The sequence below is a fragment of the Scheffersomyces spartinae genome, assembly GCF_019049425.1.
Source record: "Scheffersomyces spartinae strain ARV_011 chromosome Unknown scaffold_12, whole genome shotgun sequence".
Taxonomy (NCBI): Eukaryota; Fungi; Ascomycota; class Pichiomycetes; order Serinales; family Debaryomycetaceae; genus Lizanozyma; species Lizanozyma spartinae.
The window spans coordinates 304,591-332,398 of NW_025065059.1; the positions used below are offsets into that span (position 1 = coordinate 304,591).

General features: G+C 37.0%; 11 protein-coding genes across 11 annotated transcripts; 5 read left to right on the forward strand and 6 right to left on the reverse strand.

Moving 5' to 3' along the window:
* Positions 1–1,487: 1,487 nt before the first annotated feature.
* Positions 1,488–2,096, forward strand: RHO1 (Rho family GTPase; the record flags this gene model as incomplete). The annotated part of the gene is made up of 1 exon (XM_043191662.1): positions 1,488–2,096. The coding sequence occupies one exon, from the start codon at positions 1,488–1,490 to the stop codon at positions 2,094–2,096; it is 609 nt and encodes a 202-aa protein (XP_043048969.1).
* Positions 2,097–2,955: 859 nt separating this feature from the next.
* On the forward strand, positions 2,956–3,393 carry KQ657_000840 (uncharacterized protein; the record flags this gene model as incomplete). Its single annotated transcript, XM_043191663.1, has 1 exon — positions 2,956–3,393. The coding sequence occupies one exon, from the start codon at positions 2,956–2,958 to the stop codon at positions 3,391–3,393; it is 438 nt and encodes a 145-aa protein (XP_043048970.1).
* Positions 3,394–4,228: 835 nt separating this feature from the next.
* KQ657_000841 (uncharacterized protein) lies at positions 4,229–7,111 on the forward strand (the record flags this gene model as incomplete). Its single annotated transcript, XM_043191664.1, has 2 exons — positions 4,229–5,733; positions 6,190–7,111. The coding sequence occupies 2 exons, from the start codon at positions 4,229–4,231 to the stop codon at positions 7,109–7,111; spliced, it is 2,427 nt and encodes an 808-aa protein (XP_043048971.1).
* Positions 7,112–7,243: 132 nt separating this feature from the next.
* Positions 7,244–8,305, reverse strand: SLP2 (Slp2p; the record flags this gene model as incomplete). The annotated part of the gene is made up of 1 exon (XM_043191665.1): positions 7,244–8,305. One exon carries the CDS (start codon positions 8,303–8,305, stop codon positions 7,244–7,246), a length of 1,062 nt encoding a protein of 353 aa, XP_043048972.1.
* A 319-nt stretch (positions 8,306–8,624) lies between these two features.
* KQ657_000843 (exosome non-catalytic core subunit) lies at positions 8,625–9,554 on the forward strand (the record flags this gene model as incomplete). Its single annotated transcript, XM_043191666.1, has 1 exon — positions 8,625–9,554. The coding sequence occupies one exon, from the start codon at positions 8,625–8,627 to the stop codon at positions 9,552–9,554; it is 930 nt and encodes a 309-aa protein (XP_043048973.1).
* A 351-nt stretch (positions 9,555–9,905) lies between these two features.
* MIT1 (mannosylinositol phosphorylceramide synthase catalytic subunit) lies at positions 9,906–11,084 on the reverse strand (the record flags this gene model as incomplete). Its single annotated transcript, XM_043191667.1, has 1 exon — positions 9,906–11,084. The coding sequence occupies one exon, from the start codon at positions 11,082–11,084 to the stop codon at positions 9,906–9,908; it is 1,179 nt and encodes a 392-aa protein (XP_043048974.1).
* Positions 11,085–13,245: 2,161 nt separating this feature from the next.
* KQ657_000845 (uncharacterized protein) lies at positions 13,246–15,645 on the reverse strand (the record flags this gene model as incomplete). Its single annotated transcript, XM_043191668.1, has 1 exon — positions 13,246–15,645. The coding sequence occupies one exon, from the start codon at positions 15,643–15,645 to the stop codon at positions 13,246–13,248; it is 2,400 nt and encodes a 799-aa protein (XP_043048975.1).
* A 576-nt stretch (positions 15,646–16,221) lies between these two features.
* Positions 16,222–18,675, reverse strand: APL4 (Apl4p; the record flags this gene model as incomplete). The annotated part of the gene is made up of 1 exon (XM_043191669.1): positions 16,222–18,675. The coding sequence occupies one exon, from the start codon at positions 18,673–18,675 to the stop codon at positions 16,222–16,224; it is 2,454 nt and encodes an 817-aa protein (XP_043048976.1).
* A 196-nt stretch (positions 18,676–18,871) lies between these two features.
* CWC27 (Peptidyl-prolyl isomerase cwc27) lies at positions 18,872–19,906 on the forward strand (the record flags this gene model as incomplete). Its single annotated transcript, XM_043191670.1, has 1 exon — positions 18,872–19,906. One exon carries the CDS (start codon positions 18,872–18,874, stop codon positions 19,904–19,906), a length of 1,035 nt encoding a protein of 344 aa, XP_043048977.1.
* A 156-nt stretch (positions 19,907–20,062) lies between these two features.
* KQ657_000848 (uncharacterized protein) lies at positions 20,063–24,235 on the reverse strand (the record flags this gene model as incomplete). Its single annotated transcript, XM_043191671.1, has 1 exon — positions 20,063–24,235. The coding sequence occupies one exon, from the start codon at positions 24,233–24,235 to the stop codon at positions 20,063–20,065; it is 4,173 nt and encodes a 1,390-aa protein (XP_043048978.1).
* Positions 24,236–26,227: 1,992 nt separating this feature from the next.
* GIT1 (Git1p) lies at positions 26,228–27,739 on the reverse strand (the record flags this gene model as incomplete). Its single annotated transcript, XM_043191672.1, has 1 exon — positions 26,228–27,739. The coding sequence occupies one exon, from the start codon at positions 27,737–27,739 to the stop codon at positions 26,228–26,230; it is 1,512 nt and encodes a 503-aa protein (XP_043048979.1).
* Positions 27,740–27,808: the final 69 nt, after the last annotated feature.

Here is a 27,808-nt window from a genome sequence, read left to right on the forward strand (position 1 = left end):
AGAGTTTTAAAGTGTGCCAAAATTAGCTCTGCCACGATTTGAAAATGTCAAAACGTAATTAAACTTCAACAAAAACAAAATACGGAATGTTTAAAACTATACTTGGTACCTGTTTATAACCCGGGACAATACCTGTGGTAATGATAATCCAACTGATTGACCAGCTTCAAGTATCAAGGTACCCCATATAAGCAGAATTAGCATACAATTCAGAACTGATTTGTGTATTTACTTCGGTCACCTCTCGTTTTCAATTGCTGTTATCATTGATGAACAATAGGAAATGTATTGCATTGTTAATGTTGAAATGGGAATCAAACTAAAAGGAGACATTTTTTCTCGCATTGATGCTTTCGCGTCACGATACTTGCCTCTTGCACAGCCTGAATCTACGTGTCTTTCAATTGAAGACATTGAACTTGTCATAGTACTGATTGTTGACGGAGGCGGGGGGTGTCCTCGGATCCGACAGGATTACTTTTAAATATGATTAAACTATGGGTGTAAATGTTCTATTACTATCGTTGATTGGTAAAGGAATTTTGTCGGATTTGTCGGATTTACCATAAGTCAGATAGGAATTAGCTCTACATTAACTCAGTTCCATATTCACTAATACTAATGAAAGGATATAGAATGTGCGTAGGATATTAGACAATTGTGTCTAATATCTCTTTATGTATCTCCTTAAGCTGTAGCAGTTATTCTTTTCATGTTTGATTTCTGCGTGTCTCGTCTGACAACAACAGCAATGTTGTTCCCTTGCTTTACTTTGCTATATGTCCCTCCTTACAAAATACCTGGTTAGACCCACTAAATCTCTGACTTTGAGCGCACACAAAGAACTATATGTGACACGACATGGAAATACCCTTATTTAGTTACTCAAACGTATTAAGGGTATTATTGTTATTGTGGAACCTATAAATAGAAGACAAACAGAAACCTCAATATTCTTAAAAGCTTTGATCTAGGTTGAAAGAGTCAAGAGTATCCTAATCTCAATTGGTTATGACCTAAGTCATTTTATGTATAGTATAAAGAATATGAATTGTAATTAGCTTCTTAAGATGGAATGCCTTTGATATTTTGTCTGTGTTTTATCTTTCTGATCCCCGATCCTACTTTTGTCACCAGTATTATTTTTTGTCCACCACGACTTCGTTTTTTCTTTTTTCGTCGTAGAATTTCCGTCTAGGTTGTTGTCGCCCTTAACCTGATTTTTTAGGTGCTATGATTTTGGAATTCTGATTTGAAGTTTTTTCCTATCTCTTTCTTTTAAATTGACTTCATTGACTTGATATTTAATACATAAGTGTATTGGAGAGTTGTTAATTGGTTGACGCGGATATCGTTGATTGATTGTTTTGAGTTGAACTTAACCGATCCGGAGGTTTTAAGGGTAGCATTTTTAATATCATCACCATCTTTACAATTGTTGTGGTGCACATTCTTGTTTTATTAGTATAGTTAACTTTTCGTTCATTATGGGTCCTGCTCCAGCTGAAATTAGAAGAAAGTTGGTCATTGTTGGTGATGGTGCCTGTGGTAAAACCTGTTTATTGATTGTTTTCTCAAGAGGTACTTTCCCTGGTGTTTATGTCCCAACTGTTTTTGAAAATTACGTTGCAGATGTTGAAGTTGATGGAAGAGTGGTTGAATTGGCATTGTGGGATACTGCCGGTCAAGAAGATTACGATAGATTAAGACCTTTATCTTACCCAGATTCTCACGTTGTGTTGATTTGTTTCTCTGTCGACTCCCCTGATTCCTTAGAAAATGTTTTGGAAAAGTGGCACTCAGAAGTATTGCACTTTTGTCAATCTACCCCATTGATTTTGGTTGGATGTAAGGTTGATTTGAGAAACGACCCTGAAACCATAGAAAGATTGAGAAAAGATCAATTACAACCTGTTTCAACTGCTGATGGACAAGCGGTTGCTCAAAAGATTGGCGCTGTTAACTACTTCGAATGTTCTGCTAAAACTAACCAAGGTGTTAGAGAAGTTTTTGAAGCTGCCACTAGAGCCTCTTTGATGGGTAAATCTAAGCAAAGGAAGGAAGGTAAGTCTTCAAAGAAGTGTACCATTTTGTAAGCGTACCAGTTGTTTAGATATTGCTACCATCACCTTTTGAGTTCATTTATGTTTTGCTATTTCTTTTTTGCTGGCGTTTTTGTTTGGTTACCTTTGGTGTAATCAGCAATACGCCCCTTTTTATTCACTTTGTTATTTGGGTTTAACTAATATATCTTTACAGTAGTTGTTATTTGCTCCTGGTCCTCTAAGACAACAAACGGTAATATTATTCTTTAACTAGTATCTACTTCACATGTTCATGTATTGTTTGATTGAATGCGCTCTAATCTCCTGTGTCACTAAGTTACCCGCACCCTTATAAGTTAAGACTTTCCTTCTTAATGGTATAAGTTTTCAACCTTTCTACTTGCCAAGCCTCATATTCAGCTATGTTTCTATCTTCGTACAAAGTGATCTTTCAGTTCGCAGTCGCTGCAGATTGTTAGGACGATGTAACTAATTCAGGAGTATACCAATGCTGGCCTGCGTTAACAAGGGGTGGTAAATGAATCACCCATCCAATTGTACGCTTATTTTACTGCTACTATTCGAAATTGCAATTAAAATCTACAATTCCAAACTATAAGAAAGCATTGGTGAATCAAAGATCTTTCAACTCAACATGTTGACCACTAAGCTTAACTTTAGCTCTACAAATTGAGTACTATATAGAATATACAGGTGCACAAGGTAACTATGGATGTTCCGGGTAATATGTTGCGAATCTCCATGAAACTTGAGCCAATAAAATTCAGTACTATTGAACGAAAAACAATATTCAAAGTTAGATAGAAGGCATTCGCAAAATTTTTAGTGTTGTTAGAGGTGTGGTTCCAGACTATAATAACACCTTTCAAATCACATAAACGATCTTATCATGTTGTCCAGAAGAGTTACTAGAATACCCCATGCTACAAAGAAATTCCTTCGTTGGCAATCAACCAATGAATTGTCTAAAGCTAACTTAAAGAACAATGTTAATGCCCAACAAGCTCCAAATAGAGCAGATGTTTGGTCACCAACACAAGCCAGTCGTATAGATATTATTGACAAGCATCCTTACCGTTTTGTTCAAAGAGACTTGGACAAGCAACCCCAACCTTATGCAGCCATTGAATTAATTGCACAAGAACCAATCAGATATCTAGGTCATGGTGAAAATATTGCCGTTTGCGATGGTAACAAGGGTCTGACTTTACAAGGCCATCCCAAGGTTTATATTAACTTGGATCAGCCTCAAGCAGCTACCTGTGGCTACTGTGGTTTAAGATACGCTAAGGAAGAGTTCAAGTCATTAATTGAAAGCCAACAATAAATAAATGCAGCTCTATCTTACCCACGCATAGACATTCCAATCACTGGTTAGAGAATTAGGAACCATATTCTACTTTACATTACTTTTAACTTTTCATAGTGCAAATCTTCGGTTATTCATATTTAAAGAGAATGTTGTAATGCCAACTGTGGTTTTGGTATCGCTATACCTGAAAAAGAAAAAATCACAGACTAACGCTGTAGCTAGGATATTGTTCGATTACTCTTCTTTTGTTCACTTTTTATGTACAATATTTATTTATATCGATATAGGTGCTTGCAAATAATCGATCTTTCTCTTTAATAGGACCGGTGTCCGAGTTGGTTTCAATTCCGACTAAACGACCTCGGTTTGCCCTCGTATTGTAGTTTCCCAATTTCGGTAGAGTTCTCGCGAGCATTTGGACTAGACTTCTAATCGGGGGAAGTGAGTCAAAAATCTGGGGAAAAGATCTTTGTTACTTATGCCCGAGTTCTAATTGCCGAAATCATTATCATTATTATATAATTTATTCAATAGTCTTTCTTCATCACCAAAGGCATAGTTGGTAGATATGCCAATTCAAGATTTGATATTGGGCATTCGTTATGGTCTATATTATTGTCGAGGTCATGTTGTTCATTCCTATGTCGTAATACCTTCTGGTCTTTTAGTGACATTCACCGTTTTATATGGGTTAGACAGATTCATTAACAATATTCTTCATATTTCCTTTCCTGCTAGTGTGTTGGGTATGATAATTAATCTTCTGTTTCTTTGCACACTCAAACTAATCAGTGACAGTAGAATTCCACACCTTAATATCGCTTGTCAGTGGATACTTCATCACTATCTTATGTTGATTAAGCCATCAATGAACTTTGTCCTAAAATGGATTAATGTCTTCTTTTTGCCCGCGTTCATTGTGTTGCCTTTGTCACAGCCTATCACTTTTGTTGAAGTTGCCAAAATTGCTGGAACCTTTGTGCTAGGTTTCTTAGCTCTTTTCATTGTGGACGTCTACTTGATGCGTATTTTGGTGTATAGCTATGAGCATTATTGGAAGAAAAGATCAAGAAAATCGAAGGCAGCCTCTCTGGCTACTACTACAGATGATGATGATGATTATGATGATGCAATTGTCCAAAATAATCATGCAATGGAGTCAAATTCTCAACGAACAATACCATTGCAAACCATTCTGACAGGAACAACTTCAGATGTCATTTCTATTGCATCTAGTGCATTGGATAATCCTCGTCAAGATCTTGATCCAGAAACTCAATCGCATGGTAAAAGATCAGGGTCTTTTGACTCTCAGGATGAAAGTAATGTGGTTGAGCTCATAGAAATGAAAGACTTGAATAGAAAACGCTTAGATATCACTACTATTAACTTAGCTGAATTGCGGGCAGTTAAAACGGAACCAACAAAAAAACCAGTCCATAGACCTGAAAATCCATTTGCTGATTCGCCTTCATCTCCTATTGGAATTACTGGCAACTTGTCAATACCTGAAAGGGTATACTATGGGCAAACGGCTAATGATACCAAACTGGATTTCCTTCATCATTTATCAAGACCACACACTATAGATCTTGCAGTAAACTCTTCATATTTAACTACAACGGTTACTCAGAATCAAGTTCCTCAACCTGATACTGAAGATGAAAATCATAATTCCACCGATCCAAAGGAACAAGAGGAAGAGCTAGCAATTCTAGCTACACTCCTGCCTCTTGCGAAATCGACTATGCTATTTATTACCAAATATATTGATTGGTTAATATATGGTTTAATGTTCTTAGTGTCGCTTCCCTTTTACTACATTAGCCTGATCCACTTGATGTTACCATATCAGCTATCAATATCGATTTTGGTTTACTACGTGGCCCTCTTAATGCCAGAGAAGTATCCACAATTGAAAAAGGTTGGGTATCACCCGATCCTTTTCCTGACGGGTATAATTCTATTTATCTTCTTTATAGGCTCCTTGATTTACTACAATGGAAAACCAGTTGGCTTCCTTGTCGATCTCAGATACTTTAAGACCGGGAAAAAGTATTCAAACTTGTTCAATGGTGAGCGAATGTACAATAATGGTGAAATTGCCCCAACAGATCTACATGTTACCAAACTTGATAAGTGGCCCGGGTGTGGAGATGTTCTTTCTTCACTTATGGATGTGAGTATTGTTGCCCTATCTTTACCTATGTTTAGTTTCCGTCGTGATTTCATTGATAATTTTGGCTTCATTGTGCCAGTGCTTTTAGTTTCGTGTGCTGCTTCATACCTCTTGTACCCCATGTGGTCGTATGCCATTGGCATTTCACCATCAAGATCTATCGGATTTATTGGTCGGTCTGTTACGTTAGCACTTGGAACACCATTAATCACTACCCTTGAAGGATCGGTTAACTTAATGTCCGTGTGTACCATTCTTAGTGGTATTTGTGGGGTACTTATTGGAGACACTCTTTACTCACTACTTCGCGTCCCTAAAAACGATTATGCTACGAGAGGAATCACGTTGGGAATTAATTGTGGTGCCATAGCCACAGCTCACTTGTTGAAAACAGACCCTAGAGCTGCACTGATGAGTTCATTGTCGTTCAGTATCTTTGGCACACTAATGATTATATTCAGCTCCATAGGAGTTATAAGACTGTTCATACATAGTTTGGTAGGGTGGTGAAGGTTTGGTCACGTGATTGGAAAAAAAACACGTCCCCTTCTCAAGACTATTGTATGGGCTATTGATTATTTATTAGCTTAATACTAAATTATTCACTTATTTATTTATTTATTCATAAGGAGATTTACCTGTATTGCATCCAAATTAAAAGAATTTTACATGCTTGTCGATGATAACAGTAGGCTCATATTTCTTCCTAAAGAAATAACTGGATCATACCAGTTGATCTCTTTGTTGAACGAATCATTCATTCTCTATGATCTGAACTTGTACCAACTACGAGCGATGGAAACGAACGAGTTCCCTAGTAGCTTCATAATAGAAAAGGAAAATGATCAAGGGGCCATTTTGAACAATAGTGACCATAGAATCCTCGTGGCTAGCAAATATAACCTTAATTTCAAGCTTTTGCTGCTTTTGCAACGAACTACTAGAAGTAAATCCCTTGAGAATCTAGGGGACGATGAACTTAGCTCCATAATTGATATAGACCATAACGGTAAAGGGGTTCCTTTGGAACTTGTTGAAAAATACTTGGAGAACGAAACTTTGTGGGATATAATTAACGAAGGAGGTGAATCGTATTATAAATTCAATTCTCTGAAATGCTTGAATTGGCTTCAAATAAAAGTGGACAAGCTTGTCAAAGTTCACTTAAATTATTCATCTTCTTCCATCGTCAGACAGTTTAAAAAGGACTATCAAGATATTACCCAACAATCATTAATAGAATTACATGTACGTCGCTTTGCAGTTGGCTTTATAACCCATGCATACAACTTAGAAACTGTCTATGAGCCGCTTTTAAGTTTATACGACTTTTCTTCTTTAGACGAAATGATTGAAACTCAAAAGGCTACTCTTAAGCAAAGACAATTGGTGGAAACCAATTTAAGGGCTACAAGTGATACTTCAAGTAGTTTAAAGAAACGTCCCAACAGCACTACTGGAACTAAAGGTGCTCTTAAAAGGAATAAAAAAGCCACTCTTGTTAAAGTAGCTGTAGGTAAAGGTGCATTGGATAGTTTTTTTAAAAAGTCTTAAGCGTTATGTAATGTTTAACGAATAATAATAATAATAATAATAACCATAGAAACAAACTCAGCAAATAGGAAATATATATACAGGTGTCAGCAAGCTCCTGTTATCATAGGAATCAAGCTCATGGCTTTCTTTTTAATTTTTGATTTCCTTTTGTGTAGATTGTTGTTCCTTGTTTAATTGCTTGAAAATTGATAATCCACTAGCCATGAAGTTTCCCATGTCTCCCAAGTTAGAAGGAATAATCACAGTGTTAGTTTCCTTGGCCAACTTACCAAATTCTTTAATGTAATCTTGAGCTACTTGCAAACTAACAGCATCCTTTCCACCAGGTGTAGTTTCAATAGCTTTGGCTATCAATTTCAATCCTTCAGCTGTAGCTGTTGACTTCAACATGATTTGCTCTGCTTCACCTTGAGCTCTGTTAATTTGTTCTTGCTTTCTACCTTCAGATGCTAAAATGATGGATTGTCTTTCACCCTCACTGATATTTATCTTGGATTGTCTGTTACCCTCAGATTCCAAGATCTCAGCTCTCTTTGAGCGTTCAGCAGAAACCTGTCTGTGCATGGCATCCAAGACATTTTGAGGAGGGTGGATATCTCGAATCTCATAACGTAAACATTCAACACCCCAATTCTCTTTAGCAGCATCATTGATCACATGGTTAATGTTATTGTTTAGAAGAGTTCTTTCCTTAAGTACCATGTCCAAAGTCATCAGACCAATTTCTGACCGCATGGTAGTTTGGGCCAATTGGCTGATGGCAAATTTGAAGTCCTCCACACCATAACTAGCCTTATACGGATCAATAACTTTAATATACAAGATCCCATCTAATTCCAACAGCACGTTATCGCTTGTGATGGCATTCTGAGAGGGAATTTCAACAGCAGATTCTTTCAAAGATTGCACATATGCAATACGATCAAGAACAGGTAAAAGAATTGCCATCCCTGGAGGAAGAATACGACTGAATTTACCCATTCTTTCAACAATCCACGCAGTCTGTTGTGGTACAAACCGAACAATAGTGTTTGTTGGTAACTTCTCCCTTTGGAAGTAGTTCAATGAAGTAGTCAAATTGTTGGCATTGTTTGAAAAACTACGAATGCCATAAGACACTGCTGGTTTTGAGACTCCCAATGCCTTCAAAGCACTCGTGGGTACATATCTAATAGCCAGAATCTTATTCATGATAGCTAGTTAATTGTATGGAACAACAAATAGTGGAGAGAGGCAAAACTAAAAAGCAACAACTAATTTTCAGTCAATTATTATTTGGTTGAAACACGACTGTGGCGATGGTAGTTGTATTGAATACTCTCAGATGATGTGGATAGATGAGCAAGAATATTATAATAGGTATTGGACGACAAGTGTTAGCTTTTCTCTCATTCATAAGCACCACTGTATTAGATTTATAATTGGTGATCAAGATAATTTGAAGCTTTCATTTCGTATTTTCTCCCCAATTAGTTTGACTTTATTCTAACATTCGTCATCGCAGATTATCATGAACAGAACTGTTGAAATCTCAAATAATGAGAGACAGTATGTTCTTCAAGGACTTGCTAATGGAATCCGTACCGATGGACGTTCGCTAGATACATCAAGAATGCCAGAAGTGTGGATAGAACCCAATGAGTATGGATACGTGGAAGTGAAATGGGGTAAAACTTATGTTAGTTGTCGAGTTAGCAGTGAAGTTGTAGCCCCATTTGAAGACCGTCCGTTTGAAGGATTATTTGTGATTAATAGTGAAATCAGTTCGCAGGCAAGTGCTATGTTTGATAACTCCAAAAGTGGAGTTGACGAAGTATTAATTACTCGAATGATTGAAAAGGCTGTTCGCAGGTCCAATGCTTTGGACTTGGAAAGTCTCTGTATTGTTGCAGGGAAGAAAGTATGGAGTATTACTGTGGATGTCAACTTTCTTAACTACGATGGCAATTTTATTGATGTCACTTGCTTTGCAGTGATGATAGCTTTGCAACATTATAAAAAGCCTGATGTACTGGTTGAAGCTGGAGGAGATAAGATTATTGTACATCTGGTAGATGAGAGACAGCCAGTTCCATTAAGTATTTTGCATGTTCCAATTTGTCTTACCTATCTGTTCTATAATTTGGGTGATATCGAAAGTAACATTAAGGGCGAAGGAACTGAATCTCAAGAAGTGAGTGTTTTAGATGCATCATTAACTGAAGAGTTGGTAAGAGATGGATTTTTGGTGATAACTTTGAATAAAAATAGGGAAATAATTCAGATTTCGAAAAATGGAGGATTACCTATTGATGCATTAAATTTAATGCGTCTTAGTAAAGAGCTGATGGAATGGGTTGATAAATTGACGGAGGTGATGAAAACTACACTTGTTGCTGATGAAAAAGAACGATACGATAGACTCCATTTGAAGTTGCTTGAAGTCGGTGCCAATCGTTAATCACTACACTGGTAAATAATTGAATTGCCAATTATGGTTGTACAATAGAAATAGATATGAACTTATGGGTTCATGAAACTCGTTTATTGTTAATCTAACTAGAGGTAAAACAAATCAACCTGAAGCATGAACGAAATAATGGAAAGGGGAAACTATATATTCATAAACTAAGTATATAAGGGCATGTAATAGAAGGATGCAGTTGAGGTCATGGATGATTATGGACAAATGTTAATACGGGGTCCGGTTTTTGAGTCTTTTGCTTAAAATGAATGAAAGGACCATAGTGGTGTGAAATAAGTGCTGTTGGCACATTAAGTGATAATGATACAAATAATTAAAATGAACTGATTAGACCATATCTGATGCCTTAATATTATTAAGGTTGACAATGCTATTTGTGGTCTCTCTGACTGTCAGAACTGGTGTTATGCTGTTCAATAAAGGAATGGTTGGAGTGACATCAGCCACTGTATTGTCCTTTTCAAAACTAGGTTGAGGTAAATTAGAATCCTTTCTCGATCTGCGTTTGTTCATGCTACGCACATTAGAAAATCCTAATGAATTGGAGTTCAACAGGAAGTACTTGCCAACACTCATGGTCACCTTAGCACACAGCTTGCGTAATCTCTTAAATGAACCACTAGTGACATATGTGTACAAAAGGAACTCCAAAGTGAAAATGACAAAGGCTATGAGAAATCCACAAAATACAGCAAGACCAATATGATTTGCCAACAGCTTGATGAATTTAGCATCATCCAAATGCCATGAACTACCCGGTGCTATGGCGAAAAACAGGTAAGGACGAGATTTATAATCTTCAGGCATAAGCACTCTGACTTTACCAGCTTCGGGAACATTACCCCATCTGTTATATTGTTTGAGGATTACCAGGAGGAATAAGGGACCTGTAGAGTACATGATGGTCAAATATGGAATCAACCAGTTATGCTTATAGTTTGCCAAGGAGTCCACAACCTTTACGAAAAATGGGTGTCTAGCTACAGAGCCCATGACATCATTGGAGATACCAGTTGGGTCTGTCTTTCTTACAAAAGCAGGAACGGTCAAAAGGGGGTCCAATTTCCGTTCACAGCCATCATCCAAATCAATGTATATCCCACCGTAATGTAAAAGTGCGAAATAACGAATAGCATCAGCTCTTTGAATAGGGTAAGGATAAGAATCCCAAGTGGGGATAAACCATGGGTATTCCTCAAGGATAAATTGACGAGCCATCTCATCAGTCCATAAAATGTATTGATATTCTGGGTGTAAGTCAACACAAGCCTTTTGACCAGGTTTCCATATATCTGGGATTTCCTCAGTCTTATAAGTTTGATGAATGATCTTTGGGATAATTTGAGGTCTGTCTAATTTACCATCATGAGGATTAAGTTCATAATCAAGTAAGGCATAGTTTGCTGTGTCATCGTAGACTAAGGTGATTAAATCAAATGTGTACCAAAAGAGAAACACCACCAATGCAACATGACCCCATATTATATATTGAGCTTCTTTCCTCATTATGCACAAATGCTTTTGTTGTGGGAATGACGAGAGACCTATGGGCTCAGAAATGCTATAGTGTCAGAAAAAGGTATGCTATGGTAATAGTATAACTTGTCGTTTAAGAAATAATTAAAGTTATAAATATTGATAAACAAACAGTAAGTATTTTAACTGCACAAGTAAAACCCAAAATTCGTTATCCTGAGGTGGGGCATCCACGATTAAATATACTTAGTGTGCCTGCCAATCCTACTGAACATGGAGAAAAAAGTCCAAGCAGAGGACACTGCACAGATAGAAGACGCAAAATAGGAGGCGAGGTATTCACCAGGCACAACAGAAAGTGGCACAGATAGAGTAGGTGACAGGCTACTGATAGGGAAAAAGTTGAATGGCAGCAACCGGTGCAATTACAATAATAAAGCATGACGCTACAGCATGATTTTGGTGGGTTAATGCAAGGAAGCTTCATTTTTGGCTGATGTACATTTGTTATGGCCGCTGATAATTACAATGATCGATCGTCATAGGTGATGAAAGATGAAAGTTGAGAGATGAGTAGGTTAAAAAAAGCGGCGGACCATATGGAAAAAAGAAACAAAACCATTTGACAAAGAAATATGAAAAAAAAATAACAAGAAAACAATAATTCGGTAGTGCTTAAACCGATTGTTCATACCACCATTATTTTGTAGTTTCCCACAGAGAGGCGAAGTCGATTCTATAGGACCCCCCACGATTCACATTATCATTCACTAATATACTATATATTTGAATGTTTAACTTGCGGGTTTTGATACTAGTTCATAACGGTTTTAACAATTCATTTCATCACCAAATTCACAATACGTTACATTATCTATAAATTTAAATATGTGTTTCCTTACTCCATTTCTATTAATCGTTTGATTCCTGGACATATGCTCCTGTCACTCCTAGACATATGTTGTCATAAAAAATCCACGGCTGATATATGCAATCGTAACCCGTGTAATAGTCGTGCATGGGTCCAGCTTCAGATCCCCCTATTTATTCATCGGTGACAGTTCTCCTATAATTTGGTATTGTTGAAGCTCTTTGGTATTGTACCCGCCTATTCTGTAAGCGCTGCCAGTTTCTTACTGCAGCTACCTTTTACTTGAAATATTGCTACTTGCTATTCCATTGGAACTCCTTCATTGCATAATAAAAACATGTCCTTACCATCCAGCGATCACTTCTACTATGCAATCCTGATTTAGCTCCTGTAAAAAAAACTGGGGGGAGGGGCACAAGTATTTACCATATCGTCATAGTACATTTCTGATTGTACATCCACATCTTGGATTTGTTTCGTAGTATCTCGAATCCGATTGAATGGTTCAATTACTATTGTACATACTGCCGTTATTTTCAGTACCACTTTAAAGTAAAACTGCCTCTAATAATGCATACATCCTGGCCTTCCATTAGAGCATATCTAACAATCTCGTGTAGTTTTCGGATTTATTATGTCTTATTTTTTAGTTTCAGTTCAACTTTAACCTCCGTGAGTATCTCTTGTGTCTGAAGTATGATATAGCACAAAAATTGAAAGATGAATACAAGTTTTATATGAAGTATAGTTAGCCATTATTTAAAATTGTTTTCCTCTGTTTGTTTATCAAAGAAGCCCCACAACCGTGTAGTCGATGTTTATTCTATTGTGTACTAATAGGTCGTTGCTTGGCAACGAGCATTTTGACAGGAGACATTTTTATGTGGTGTCACATTAGATCTTATTTGGTTAGGTCACTCTTTAAACAATTTGAAGAACAATTATGCCTAAAAGACTGACTTGTTCGATCTATTTGTAACATTCCAGTTGCTGTATGGCGGAACAGGTGAATCACTCGTAGAACCATTCATAATTTTAGTTCCAGTTTTGGTAACAATTCCTTGGATTTAATCGAAAATGTGACGTCCACGGTAGAAAATTAATAGGGTTTCCACTACACTGGCTGACCCCACCCCACATATCATAAATTTTTCATGCTTTTTCTGTAGCTTGTACGTATGTTTCTACAATACAGAGGACTGGTTTCCTAATGAACAAGAGAAACAGCGAACAATAATATTTAATCATTTAATGTGTATTGCAACATTTATTTGTGCAAATTAAAAGATAATAATTTCACTATTCACTAACATATATTATTCATAACTTCACCTTACTAACTTCTTGTGACTTCAACGTACGATCTTCGTTTTTGTCTACAATGTCGATCAAATAATTGATGTTCACAATATTGATAACATTTTCTTTGTCGGAATCCTCATAATATAACAGAGTCAACGCTTTCAAAATAAGATTTAAATCCTTTGGGTTTCTGATGGCAACAAATGCCTTAGTCTTTGCTTTGTTCTTGAAAATCTTAATTAAACGTAAATGGTTCAAATAAAACAAACAACTCAATAAGTATTGTTTGTTAATACTTTCCACATATCGTTGTCCATTCCCACTTGCTTGAATCATCTTAAGAACTATCTTAGTCGTGGGGAATAATCCACTATCAATAGTTTGAGCAATTAATTTCTGCTCATAATTATAATCTGGCTCTTCAAACTCCTTCAGTTTGTAGTAATTGGCAATTGCTAAATTCAAATTCTTGATGCAAAGAATATAACTTTCAATGAAAGGATTAAAGAATTCAGTAAATAACTGAACATAATCAAAATCAATAACTTCATACTCTGCTCCTATTTTTGCTTTATCTTGTAAATCCTTCAACAAGTTACTTAATTGATTCCTAGGATTATAATCATAGTCAAAAAGGAATTCGGTTTTCAAAAATCCAGTAAAAACATAAAACAACTTATGCATATAATCAATTCTGTTGGTACGCAAGACAATGAAACAAGCCAATGATCTATGGATAATTAAATGGATTGTCAAGTTCTTATAGTATAACAATTCAATAGGAGTATCAACTCTGAGACAACTCCGAGAAAAGTTTACCTTGACAAATCTGAAGAATCGACCAACGTAGACTTTAATCAATTTTATCAACTCCGCATCTGACATACTCTGTAAGTTAGTTAAAACCACAATATTACCTTCATTCTCAGCGTACTTCTCCTCCTCTAAGAATGTTTCAATTAAAAGCCTTAAAGTCGGAAGCATATCCTTTATGGGGAATTCCTCTTTCGGCTGTATCCGCTTGCTGTAGTAATAAGCATATATACCACAACCAATCACACTAATTTCTGGTAAGAAGCAAATCCTATTGATTTCGTGGAACACAGTGAAACCCAACTTCTTCAAATTGACTTCATATTCAACCTGACCAATGTGATATATGGGTTCATTATCTTCCAGGATTATTGCCGTTGTTTGCTTTTCACTTGAAATGTATTCAGACATTGTAAAAGAGTTTCCCAACCGACAATACATCTTCCCATGCAATCTTGCAGCACCATTATCATACCAATCCTTTTGCTTGCACATATCTTCGTAACTTAAAGACTTACTAGCATTGAAGAAGGATGTGGCACCATTCAGAATAATATTTAAGAAACTCTCCTGTTTCTTGTCTTCTCCCAATAATTCATTTATGTAACCATCTGTTTCATAAACCCTTTCATAAGTTAAAGAAACAGGTTGAATTAATAAATCAAAATCAGGATTATTGTCTTCCAACGTTTGTTTCAAATAAATAGCCGCACAAGTTTTCAAGATACCATATTTTGGTAATAATGATTTACCATCCCGAGATCTTGTTCCTTCAATGAATACTTCCAACGGAATCTTTTGATTAAAGACAAATTCCAAGTAATTGAACAAGTTTCTTTCTGTGTAGAGTTCATTATTGAAACTTCTTTTAATGAAAATGGCACCCATTTTCTTTAAGAGACCACCAAAAACGGCAACATTTAAGTTTTCCCCAGCGATAACATGAGGCGTTGCCATTTGAAACCTAAGAGCCAAAATGTGCATGATGATGTAGTCAATATGAGAACGATGGTTGGGCAAGTAGATAATAGACATGGGATTCTTACGGTACTTTGCAAATAATGTTTCCATTTCTCCCGAATTGACCCATACACCTTGAGGGAACATTCGTTTAAATAAAGTAAGAATGGTGGCATAAGCAGAATGTAATACAAATGAAGATTGATTCAACGGAAGATTCTTTTCATTTTCCTTGGTATAATATTCTACCATATACGCCTTAACTGCCTTGCATCTTTCTGGATATTCCTTGGAGGTGATCAAGTTCATGCGCAACTCCAAATCTACCAAATTGTTGACGATTTCATCCAATTTCTTGTCTCCATGAGTAAGCTTATCGTGCAAATATTCTCTTTGCAATTTTTGGAACTTTTTGGAGTGCTTGTTGAAGAAGTAATGATATTCCTGGTTCTCGTAAATCAGTGATAAGTCAAGAGAACCAGCTGTTATCAACCATATAAAGTTTTCCAAAAGTCTAAAGTTCCTTTCAAATGGTACATTGGCATCATTATCGAGAAGCAGGGTTTCAGGCAATGGGAACGGCACAATGACTGGTTGATCAAAGGCATCTGCCAAGATGTTCACGTCGAAATATCCGGTCGTCATTGCAACTTGATAAGTAAAATTTCTCAATGGATACACACAGATAAAACTAACGATAGAAACGTCTAATGCTTTGAAAAATTACCTATGTCGTTCTTCAATTCTTCTCAAGAGCCATTCCTAACAAACTTTATATACCAAATCTCAATTCAATTTGTTGGGTCGGACCTCTTTCAAGAAGCGAGGTTCACGTTATTACTGTAAACAGAAATAAGTGCTGTCAAGACCCACACGTCCTGGTGGGCTCGGTGGGGAAATCCGGGGATGCGATTTTCAATTTCAGCCGCGGCTCACATCCAATGTCCAAGACTACTGGCTCTTGTTCACGACGATTCGATTGAACCAACTAGAGCTAACCTTGCTACGCAATTGTTGATAACATTGTGGGATAAATTTAGAATTAAGGATCCAATTTATTTGTTTATTTATTTATTTGTTTATTGTTTTGTTCTATCTTCGTAAATTCTAATTGCTGATCGCTGCACATGCAGTTGATAACCATTCTTGTTTCTCATCTTTCATTCTCACTATATGCGATCTGGTATATACAACAATTAATGCATTATATTATGGTAGCCTTTATAAGTTGGCAGGGAACTTTGCAAAGTCAAACATGGCATCATTTTCAACTCCGTTGTATTTGTAGTTCAATTTCACTCTAAGCTTGACTTTTGCCCCCACCTTACCTTGAATACTTAATGTCTGTAAGATACTACTATTGGGTTCGGCCAAATCAAGAGTATCACTGGAACTACCAGAAGTAATTACCAATTTCTGTGTTTTTGGTACAGCAATCAATAATTGAACCTTGGTGACAGTACCGGCACTGGTGACTCCTGACCCCTTAATGATAGCTTTCACTGTTGCTTGACCGTCTCCTGGAAACCGTTCAGGTATCATCATCACTTCCAAATGATCATTCTTGAAGGCAGAAATCGCATCGGGATTGCCAACATTAGGTGATGCATTCACAATAGAAGTCTTCATGGGGGGTGGATTGGAACCGGTACCAAAGATATCACTCAATAAATCATTAGTATTATGAGTTTGAGTAACTGGATTAGTACCAGTAGGTTTGTCGTCCATGAGATCAAGTAATAGGTCTGGTCCTCCATTGTCAAATACAACCTCTTTACCATTAGAATTAGGACTACCGGCCTGACTAGCACCCAAAGCACTTTGCACTTTGCTCGAGGGGTTCTTGTGTAATGATACAGCTTCTCTTAATTTGATTGGAGGGGCCGGCATTCTTGCTAACAAACCCTTCCGTAATGCTAAATCCAGTGCAAATATTTCTTGATATTCAATGGCTTTAATTTGAATCTCTAAATTGGGATCTTGTGACTTAATGTTGAGAATTTGTCTTAATTCTTCGATACTTTCTGTTTTTTTGAACTTAACTGTTAACTTTATGTCTGCCGTAAGAATATAACTAGTGATAACAACAAGTTCTTGTTCTGAAAATGTCGAATTGTTTAATAATAAATCAAACATTTTCAAAACTGTTTTCTCCGTAATTGTCTGCTTATCTTCTTCTATTTGTTGCCCTTCGATCAACTCGTAATATTCTCCAATACACCAAGTGGTTACCAACAGCAAACCATATTGTGAATGATCTTGTGACCAGAGATTGAATAATCTCAAAACAATGTGTCTTTTCAACTCCATATCATCGCATTGAACAATGAGAGCCAAAATATTGGATATAATATCAGGAGTAACATAATTTCCTGCCAATCTTAGCATCTTAGTTAAAGTATCGAAATGCCATTTATCATTAGGAGAATACTTATTAACTGCCAAGGTCAATTGACTTGTTATGTATAATTTCAAATCATTTTCAGTGCACTTTTCTAAAAATTGAAGTAGCTCTCTTGCTAAAACTCGAATGTTTTGCTCATTAGCAATGGCAAACAGTAATTCCAATGCTCTTCTTCTAATTGAAATATCTCCATCAGCCAAGCAATTGACAATCGTTGTTCTATGTCTTTGAACTGCTTGTGGCTCAATATTGATAACCACTAGTAATGTGTCTAAAGCAACATATCTAATGTTATTATCCCTTGTTGATAAAAATTTACCTAGTAAATTGACCCCCAAAATCTTCAAGGATTGGTCACTTTTAATAGCAAAAATGGCTTTGATGCACTCATACATAATAGCATAAGCAGAGTTTTTACGATTTTCAATGTTAGATGCAACTTGCGTTAAGATATCGTTAACACTTTCCAAGTAATTTGAAGGACAATTCAGGTCAACAGCTAACACTCTGATCGTTTGAATTAAGGATACTTGCAAGAAGGGATCAGTTATTCCCGCGACATCATAATCAGGCATATACCCACTAGTACTAGCTCTTTTTAAATGCTCAACCAATTTGGGAATTGATGAAATCAATAACTTACGATCAGTTTCAGTTCCAACACTGTACATACTTTGTATTAATTTCAATGTTCCCAATAAAGGTCCAGGCAGCTTATCGTTAAGAAGAGTTGGAACTTTAGGAATAAATATTTCTAATAAATCAGGCTCCTTTTCAATTAATTTGGCTGCCACAATAGTTGACTTTTTCTTCAAGTATGGATTGTTAGAAGAATTCAAGATCTTCTCCACATCAACGTACAAATCTCTAGCCAATTCACTGGAAGCAATATTTCCTAAACAACACAAAGCTAACCCGACTATAAATGAATTGGGGTGTTGCATGTCGTTATCTAAGGAATTCGTCAATAATGTCAACACTTCTTGGTTTTCATCTAATAACAACATAGTTGCAAGGTATCCTAATCTTTTATCGGCGAATCGTTGACTCACTAATAACTTAAGACATTCCACTTGACCAAAGTGAGTCTTCTCTCCCATGATGTAAAGATATAACAACTTACTAATGTTGATTCTTCTGGTTGTTTGATCCAAGTTTGGATCTCTGAACGAAGTCCGGATAGCCGCAGACTCCTTTTTAATCACAGCTCTTTCATCTGCAATTGTTTTGGCCTTCCTCACGGCCTTTATAAATGATTTCATAGACCCCATTTTGGATTTTGCTTGTTAGCTTGAAGAAGTTAGGTTAGGAAGCGTGTCTCTTGTATTAACAACACACTGACAGATTTCAAGATTGGGAAAACATAAACTTTGGGTAATACACGACCACAAATTTTAGATCAATCTCTGTTATATGTTAAAGTATATACTGTCTGCCCCTAATGAAGGGCTAGCATTTCAGCTGACTATGTTTTTAGCACCCCCAACAACGGGGAAGATCAAGATCGCCACAAGCAAGGGAGATATTTTTGTGGATCTTTGGTGTAAGGAAGTTCCTATTGCTGCCAGACTCTTTATGGAGAATTGCATAAAGGGAAAGTACAATGGAAGAGCATTTGATATTATAAAACCTGAATATCTGGTTCAATTATCAGTTTCAGATAAAATAGAGTATAATCTTAAAGATGAGTATCATTCCAGAATACGATGGCATCAAAGAGGAATGCTTGGTGCTATATTCAATGATAAACAGAATAATCATCATCTGTTGGAATCTTTCTTCATTACGTTAACACCTATTCCAGAACTAGCCAATAGAGCGATCCTATTAGGTAAGATTACCAATAGTGATAGTTGGTACAACTTATTAAAGATTAGTGAATCTGAACTAGATAATTATGACAAGCCAAGGTTCCCCGTAGTTATAAACCTGATTGAGGTCATTGATGGTTTTTTTAATGGGTTGACCATAGAAAGCAAAGGCAAAGTAGATGGCCCACTTCACAAGAAGCAAAGAAAGGATACTGCTCTGGTGATTAAGAAGCCGAAGGTTAAAATTTCGTATGAAGAGTCTGCAAATGACGGGAGTGATGATGATGATGATGAAGCTGGAACTACGGTAAGAATTCAAATGAAATCTGCAAATGAAACTTTTTATGGATATCTGGAGACAAATAAGCAAAATAAAGAGGCTGAAATTGTAGGTAATACAGATGGAAAAGTTGAAGAACTTTCAATAGTTGGGCCAGCGGTACATATAGAAGCATCCGACGATACATCACATAGAAAAGCAGAGAGTAGTTTGGTTAAGGAGGTTTCACAAGACAATAAAGACAAATTAGAAGCTCAAGATAAAGTTCCAGAACCTGAGAAGATTTTAAGGGACCCAACTATTGATTCAGATTTTGATTCAGACCTTGAGTTTGATGATGTAAAGGTCGATTTGTCCGCATTAAACAGCCATCATTTTACCTCACGTCAAGTGAAAATGATACAATACTAATATAGATCAATACTAATTCAATTATGATCACTCTCAATTGCATTCAATATTCCCATGTAAAAAACCTAAAAGTTCTAAAACTATATAACTGTATATTTGTCAAAAAAAAAAAATAAGGAAAGAAATAAATCAAAAAAGATACAAGACAACACCCAATTAGTCTTCAAATTCTTCTGCCTCTTCATCATCATCACCTTTGAACGATTCCGAATATCCTGGAATATCATCATGGTCATTTGCCAATTCTTCGTTCAGAGCTTCACCAGTAAACCATGGATGTTTTAACAACGAGTGAGCATCATATCTATCTTCAACATTGTAACGTAAACATTTTAGTATAAGATCGACTATCAACTCCAATTCAGGGTCTTCAGGGTCAAATTTATATTTCTCAATCAAAACATTTCTTAACTTCCAAACCTTCAAATTAGAAATATTCTTCAATACAACTTGGTGTTGCTCGTTATTCTCATCTAACTTGAAATATTTTGTAGTGAAATAGCAGTCAATCAAAAATTCATCAGGTGGATATTCCCCTAGTAGTTCTATTATTTGAGCCAAATGGTCTTCATCCTTGTCAAAATGCGTCCCGTTATGTGGATCAAACAAGTAATCTCCAGTTATCAACTCAAATATAATACATCCAAGCGACCACATATCAGTAGAGGCTCCCCATGAGTCGTGTCTTAAGATAGTTTCAGGCGCTCTATATTGGCGAGTCTGAATTTGATTGGTGAAATGGGAATGGGCATATGTAGCATTTCCCAAATCAGCTATTTTAACATGTATCTCTTCAGATGAAAATTGTTGGATAGAATTAACTCCAACCGAGGCTGAAGTTGATAAAGCTGGAGGACCAAGGGAGAAATCTGAACCGGGTACTAATCTACTATTGGCTGAGTTCAATGTCGATACCGAAGAAGCACTGCCAAGACGTTTTATGAATGGTGATCTTCTTTGATCATGGCCGTCACCCATAAGCGAAAACGTCTTAGGACTGACTCCCTTGCCTCCTGAAGTTGAAGGCTTCCGTCTTGTATTCAAGAACGAGGGACTTCTAAGTGGAGCAGCCAAGGCTAAATTTGTAGAAGATGTACTCCCGTTTACAGACGGAATTGTTTGTAAGGGTGTCGAAACGGAAATATAAGATGAATTACTGCTAGTGTTAACAGCAGCTGAGGTGGAGTGGGAGAATGAAGTACCAGAAATGGATGACGACGACCGAGTTGTTGTTTGTTGTGGATTTTTTTGACTGTTTGATGAACCCACATCTTTGAAGGAAATGTTTTCTGTTGAAACAGTGAAAAGAGGTTTGGAACACCTAATGGGGGAGTCAAATTTACTAACGATTGAATTCTTGGATTTTTTATATGATCCCATCACAAGAGAGCTTGTAGAAGCCACCGATGAACCCCTAGCCCTAGAGAGAGAAGATTTCTTCATGCTGGAATGCTTTGACAAAATCGGGGTATCCACGCCACGTGTGGGATAGAATTGCTTCAATTTTGATAGCTTTTCGTGTTCAAAATACTTGATCAACTTACCAACATCCTTTATTTCTATCAATATATTTTCGGGTTTTAAGTCGGTGTGAATAACACCACAATGGTGCATGTAGTCCAAAGCCTTAAGAATTTGTTTTATAACTGATTTTGCTAATGAAAGCGGTAGACCACCATATGACTTCAGATCTCCATAGAGTTTTAGCAAGTTATCTTGGTGAAGCTTTTTCAAGTCCAAACTTTCATGTAGTGTGGAGTTGAAATGTTTAGGAACAAGTGGATCAATTTCAGGACTACCTTTATCCGAAATAGGTGACTTTATAATAATAGATGCCTTATCGTCCATAGATGGTTCATTAGGCAGAGGTAAATCCTCTTTGTCGCTGCTTTCATTATGATGAGTAGTTAGCAAGCCTAAACTAAGTTTGGAAATGGTTGATGATTGTTTTTTGGGCTTTATTTGGGGCTTCACAAACATTAGTTGCTCCCTAAAAAGATTTGCATACGATGACCTCTTTGGCTGGGATGGAATATTTTGAAGTGGTGGATCCAGAGTTACATCACAAGAACATTTACTAGTTGGACCACAATGACAGGATTCCGCTATAGTTGGGAATCCAATATTTGAATTTCCACAGGGGCAGTTAGATGACAGAAAGCTGTTTTGGGTTTGTTGTATCTCTTGATCCAATTGCAATTTGTGAAGATCATTATTGGAACGGATTCCGTGTTTGAATAATGATTTATACTTGTACAAGAAATGAAGCATATTCTCCCCCAAAACTTCGAAAACCATGCAAATATGACTTCCATTTGGTCCTTTGACATGGAAGTCATCAAGTAGTTTCATAATATGTCCGTATCCTTCATGAGAAACAGGTTGACCTTGCAGGTTGAATTTGAACTTCCCAAAGTAGCTATCGTAATGCTCCATAAATTTATCGTTAGGGGGGCATTTTAATGGAGTATCCAATGTTCGTAATATACGAATTTCGTCCTCAGCAGCTTCACTATATGTTTTATGAGACTTGACAAACTTTATCGCGACGTAGTAATCTAAAACATCTCCTGTAGTATGGGTGCCATCATCTGTCAAATAATTATCGGCAAAACTAGGCTGTCTAGAAAGTGAATGTGAACGTCTATGATGGCAATGCTTAGATTGCTGACTTCGAGTTCGGTGAAGGGATGCTTCATGTTCAGAAACAGAATCAGAACCATCTGCTTGTTGTGTTGTAGTGCTTTCTAGGTTTCGATTATATCTACACTTTGCTAACCAAACTGTAGAAAAGTGACCCCAACCTAACTTCTGAAGGATAATGTACTCCCTATTTGGTAGTCTTGTAGAGTAATATACTTCGCCCTTAGTGACAGGGTGATACCCACCCTTTTTATAGTCATTGGCAGATTCTTCCTGACTTGGATCAAAGTTTAAATCAGATTCTGTATCCAGAAGATAAGTGTTTGGGTCCTCTTCAGAGGTTTCCAAATCCTGAAAGACACCAAAATCGTCATTTGTTGATTGTCCTATAGTAGACTTATTCACATCCATATGGTCAGATTTTTTGTTATAGTTTGCATATCTAAGAATGGTTCTCAAAGTTTTTCTCTTAGAAGGTTGCTTCTTTGAGGATTTACCTTGCTCAGGAGTACGTGATGGAGTAATTGTTGCTGATGAATCAACGCCTGCCAAAGGGGGTGGTGTGTATGAAACATTTGGTGAAAACGGTCCCTGTGAGCTCAACGACACAGTTGTAGAAGCATTATTAGCACTACCGTCTTCTATATCTGCTGAGAATGTTGATGTCATCTCACTATTTTGAAGTGATATGCACTCTGATGTAAAGCTGGTGTATCGATCATTAGGTGTTGGAGCAAAAAGCAAGTTTGAATCATGGTTGAGGTTGTGGGAAGACAGACTTGGAGTATGCATCTTAGTATTGGGTGTCTCTAAAATATTTGAAGGCTCGGTAGTTAATAACCCTGGACTTGCTGTAGAGGGCTGGAACTCTAAATTAGGTGGCGTAGATGTTGGGGTAGGCGTCGTAGATACCAAGGAAATTCCAGAAATCTTCTGAATCAAGGTATTGGTAGTAGAAACTGACAGCGAGGGCCTAATTGTGGCTCCTGTTGCCTTTCTTTTGATTGCGGATGAGTAAACCTTACTATTGTATTGGCTTCCATCGTCATCATCATAATCATCGTAATCCTCGGCCTCATCTTCTTCCATTTCGTCTGGTGCTATTTCTTCTTCAATGCATTCGTCAAGCCGTATTTCCAAACAAGCGTCATCATCTGAAGGAATCGAAATTGATCCTGAATGATGCCTGCTTGTACGGTTGTTCAGCTCTAATACTTGCGGCGTGGCTGAAGTTTCATTATTGACATTATTGGAAGATGCAGACGTGGAGTTGCCAATCAAGGCTTGCTGATTACAACTTGGACCATCATTAGAAGATGATAAAAGATGGCATGACCCAGGATCAGCAGAAACAGCAGTTGATGATCTTGTCACTGGTATAGAGGTTGCAGAACTTCCAAGTTTTTTAAATATGCCAGTGAAATTGAACCTTGAAGTGGACTTCTTTTCTGGTGAAATTTCTGTGCTTGTGGTTGCCAGGATTTGGGTGCTATGCGGTTCACTGATTTGTGGTGATATGGTGGGATTGGCAACTACAGGTGGGGCACTGGTAGATACCGAAGAGGGAAAGGATTCCAGTGAGGGGTTGTAAAGTAGCAGCTTGGACAGGGTTTGAATGTTTTGTTTAGGAGGTGATCCTGATGATTTGGATGGATTGTTTTGTTTCGATCTATTGACTAGTAGCATGTTAAAAATATAACAATGCTATTATGGGATAATAAGTACTAACAAAACACAATTAGTGCTAGTAGATGTCAGTGACCTTGGAGTCTAAAGTTGATTTAGGTGGATAATTGGAAACGGGCAAGTTACATAAACTAGCACGTCAATCACTACTAGTGTGGAGATGAATGTGATGGAAACCCATGAACGGAGAATAAAAGGTAAAATTTACCAAATATACTAACCGAGATTAATGATTCGCTTTAAAGTTTGAAATAAACTCACAATCAAGCAAAATATAAAATACCACAATTATTTCTTTGCTAGAGATAGCCACTTTAATGATTTGGTAATACAGGAAGATTCAACAATTTATTGATAAGGAAAACCGTGCGAACAGCACGAAAATTAAACAAGCAAATGGTACGGTATTTCAACAAAAGTCCTCCAAGATTACTACATTACATAGTTAAAGATTATAAATCACTGATAACTAAGCAAATTAAAAAATTACTATACTCTTACGGAGTTCACAAAAACACCAAGGTGGCAATACAAACAACATGCCTGGAAAGTGTACGGTAACAACATTCTCATACAGTGCATTTAGATGTGACGGAGTGTATAGCGATTGTTGGAAATGTAAAATTTGTACCGTTAATTTATTAATGCAAAACGAAATCGCGGAGTAAATTGCCTTACGTCTATTCGCATCCATGAAGGTTACCCTTTCAGATGTACGTCTGGTAAAACTCTTATCCTTCAATACAAATTTCTTCCCAACAACTTAAATTCTCGTCATTGCACGTCCAATGTGGACAAAGAATACGGTTAGGCTTTGCTTTTTTTACTTGTTAAAATTTTTGTTCTCCTGTGCCACAGCTTTGTATCATAAGAAAATTTGGCTCATCATTCGGCATTTTTCCCTGTTTTTTTTCGATTCCTCTCAGTTTGTGGTTGGTTTATTTGGTCGGCTTTTTGAGGCCGACCGACAGTATGCGGGGGACTCAGCAGGTTCCAAGAGGGGTGTATACATCATTGTAGAGGAATGAACATTGTGTATTGTTTAAGACAGCAAGAATACCGATTAATTATGCCTTTTCCGTAATTTTGAATCTCCTGATGCTTAATTAATTTCGATACCTTTATGATGATTAGATAAGGAGCCTCGATTCCGTGGCCCCATCTACAGGCTTCATTTCTGTTTGTAATCTTTTGCTTATCCGGAAGGTCACACATCTTATGCGAAACCTATGTCAACACGATCCAGCGCTCCCAGTAAATCCCGCTTTCAATGCAAATGCAGATCGAGTATCGTTTCATACAGGGATAACATGTTGCGAACCAATGTGTTCCAATCTTGACACAATTGTATAGCCGAAATCAAAATCAAGCTTTTATTGTTCCTTTATTGTCTACTGATTTCAATAGGAATTAATGACCTCATCAAGGAGATTACCTCTACAAATGAAGCTTAATCAAATATAATCAATTTAAAAACGGTTCACCAGGGGAACGAGCGAAAATACCGTACTTTGATGTCTGATCTACTCTTTAGAGTGGTATTTATAATTGGGAACGTTAGACATGCCAGACCCGGGCTGCATAACTCATTTTCCGGCCAGCTGAAGTACTTTCCTTCAAAGCTAGCAATATTTGATATATGTGCTTTAATGACAACCGGACACACCGGGTGGGATTGGAGATGAACGCAAAATCTAATTGATGACTATTTTATTCAACTTAAGTTATAAATCCAGCATAGTCAGAAGATGAGTAAAATTGAAATGCCTTTTAATAACTATTTGCAATAGCATCAATGAGAGGGCATACCAAATTATTCTCAAAATTATGACTGCCGCAATTGATTTTGTCTAAGCTGTTAGTAGCTTGAAGGGTAAGTGGTAGAATGCTTTGGATGAATGGGTACTTATGAGGCTATTAACATCACAGATTTCAATTTATTATACAAATTACTTACAATCGCTGAATTGATGAGCTTGCCAGGAATGAGCTTTATTCATAGTCAATGTTGTTGCTTTTGTCTCTTTCCAACTCTTCTTTCACACCAAATTCACCATTCCAACCGTTCTCTCTCAAATATCTTTTGAACTTGATATCCTCTTCCATTAAATCATCATCGTTTAAATGTGGGATGAAAAGACCACCTATAATTACACCAGCAAGACCACAACAAGCAGCAATAATAAATGTCCATTTTTCACCCAAGTTATCTCTGATAGGGGTAAAAGTCTTGGTACCAACAACAGCACCAACTTTACCAATAGCAGCAGATATCCCATATCCGATACCTCTGATGGGAGTAGCATATGATTCACTACTGGCCAATCCCATGACATCACCGGGACCCAAATTACCACAACTCATCATCAAGCCGTAGAAAATTATGAAAAGTGGAGTTATTTTCTTGATTTTTTCATATGCTAAACCAACAATTAAACCAAACACAATATAACCACTGAACCCTATGATTAAGGTGTATTTACGTCCAAGATGGTCCATGAGGAAAGCACCTATAATCACACCTGGAATTGCAATGATACCCAATAAAAGGTTCCATTCTGCAATAACTTCCAAATTCTTACTATCCTTTTTAGCAATAACAGACGAGATAATGTTAGCCAGGAAGATACCATTAGGGAAGGTGACAAAATCATACAAGAACCAACAAACACATGTACCAATTAAACGTGGATAATAGTATTTCAAAGCAAGGAAATAAGGTGGCATTTGCTTTCTGATTGCAGACTTTTTAAATAATTCACTTGTTGCCATCTTCCAACGGAAGTAAAAGATGACCAAGGGCCAGAAACAACCAATGGCAAACATTGTTCTCCAAAGACCTTCCAAGTCAGTCTTTGTAATTTTGTTAACAATTAAGAATACAATTAAGGCAAAGGGTCCACCAAAACTCAATGGTAAGTTGGTACAGAGGACAAAGGCACGTCCTCTTCTCTTGATACTTTCATTTGCAGCTTCGCTTGCACTCACAGAAGAACTAGGGTACTCGGCACCGACACCGAAACCAGTTACACCTCTTGAAACCGTCAACATCCAGAACATCCCTAAAGGAGTTATACCATGAGCTGCAGCAGACATAGTACTTCCAAGAATAATGAAGACGGTTCCCAAAACAATTGACCACTTACGACCAATATAGTCTGCTGTGAAGCCAACAACAACTTGACCAAAGATCGTACCCACTAAAGAAGCATTTGAAACTTGGGCAGATAAGTTTGCGCCATAAAGTTTTGGATAAATAATCGCAAATACCTTGTTAAGCATTGTCATAACGTTATTTTGGTAACCATCTGAAATCAAGGCAAACCCAGCACATAGAACAGTTAATACGTCTCTCCATTGTGTGCCTTTTGCTAACCTCAATTTACGCTCATCTGCATCATAAGCAAGTTCATCTTCGAAAGGAAGAACTTCCACAACCAGCTTATCTTTTTGATGCACACCGTCCTTACGACCAGAAGAGTCGTCAGATTCTTCGAAAGACATGTTGGGATATTAATTGATGAAAACTATAAAATCAAGCTGTTCACATGTGGGGTTTTGCTGTAATTTATA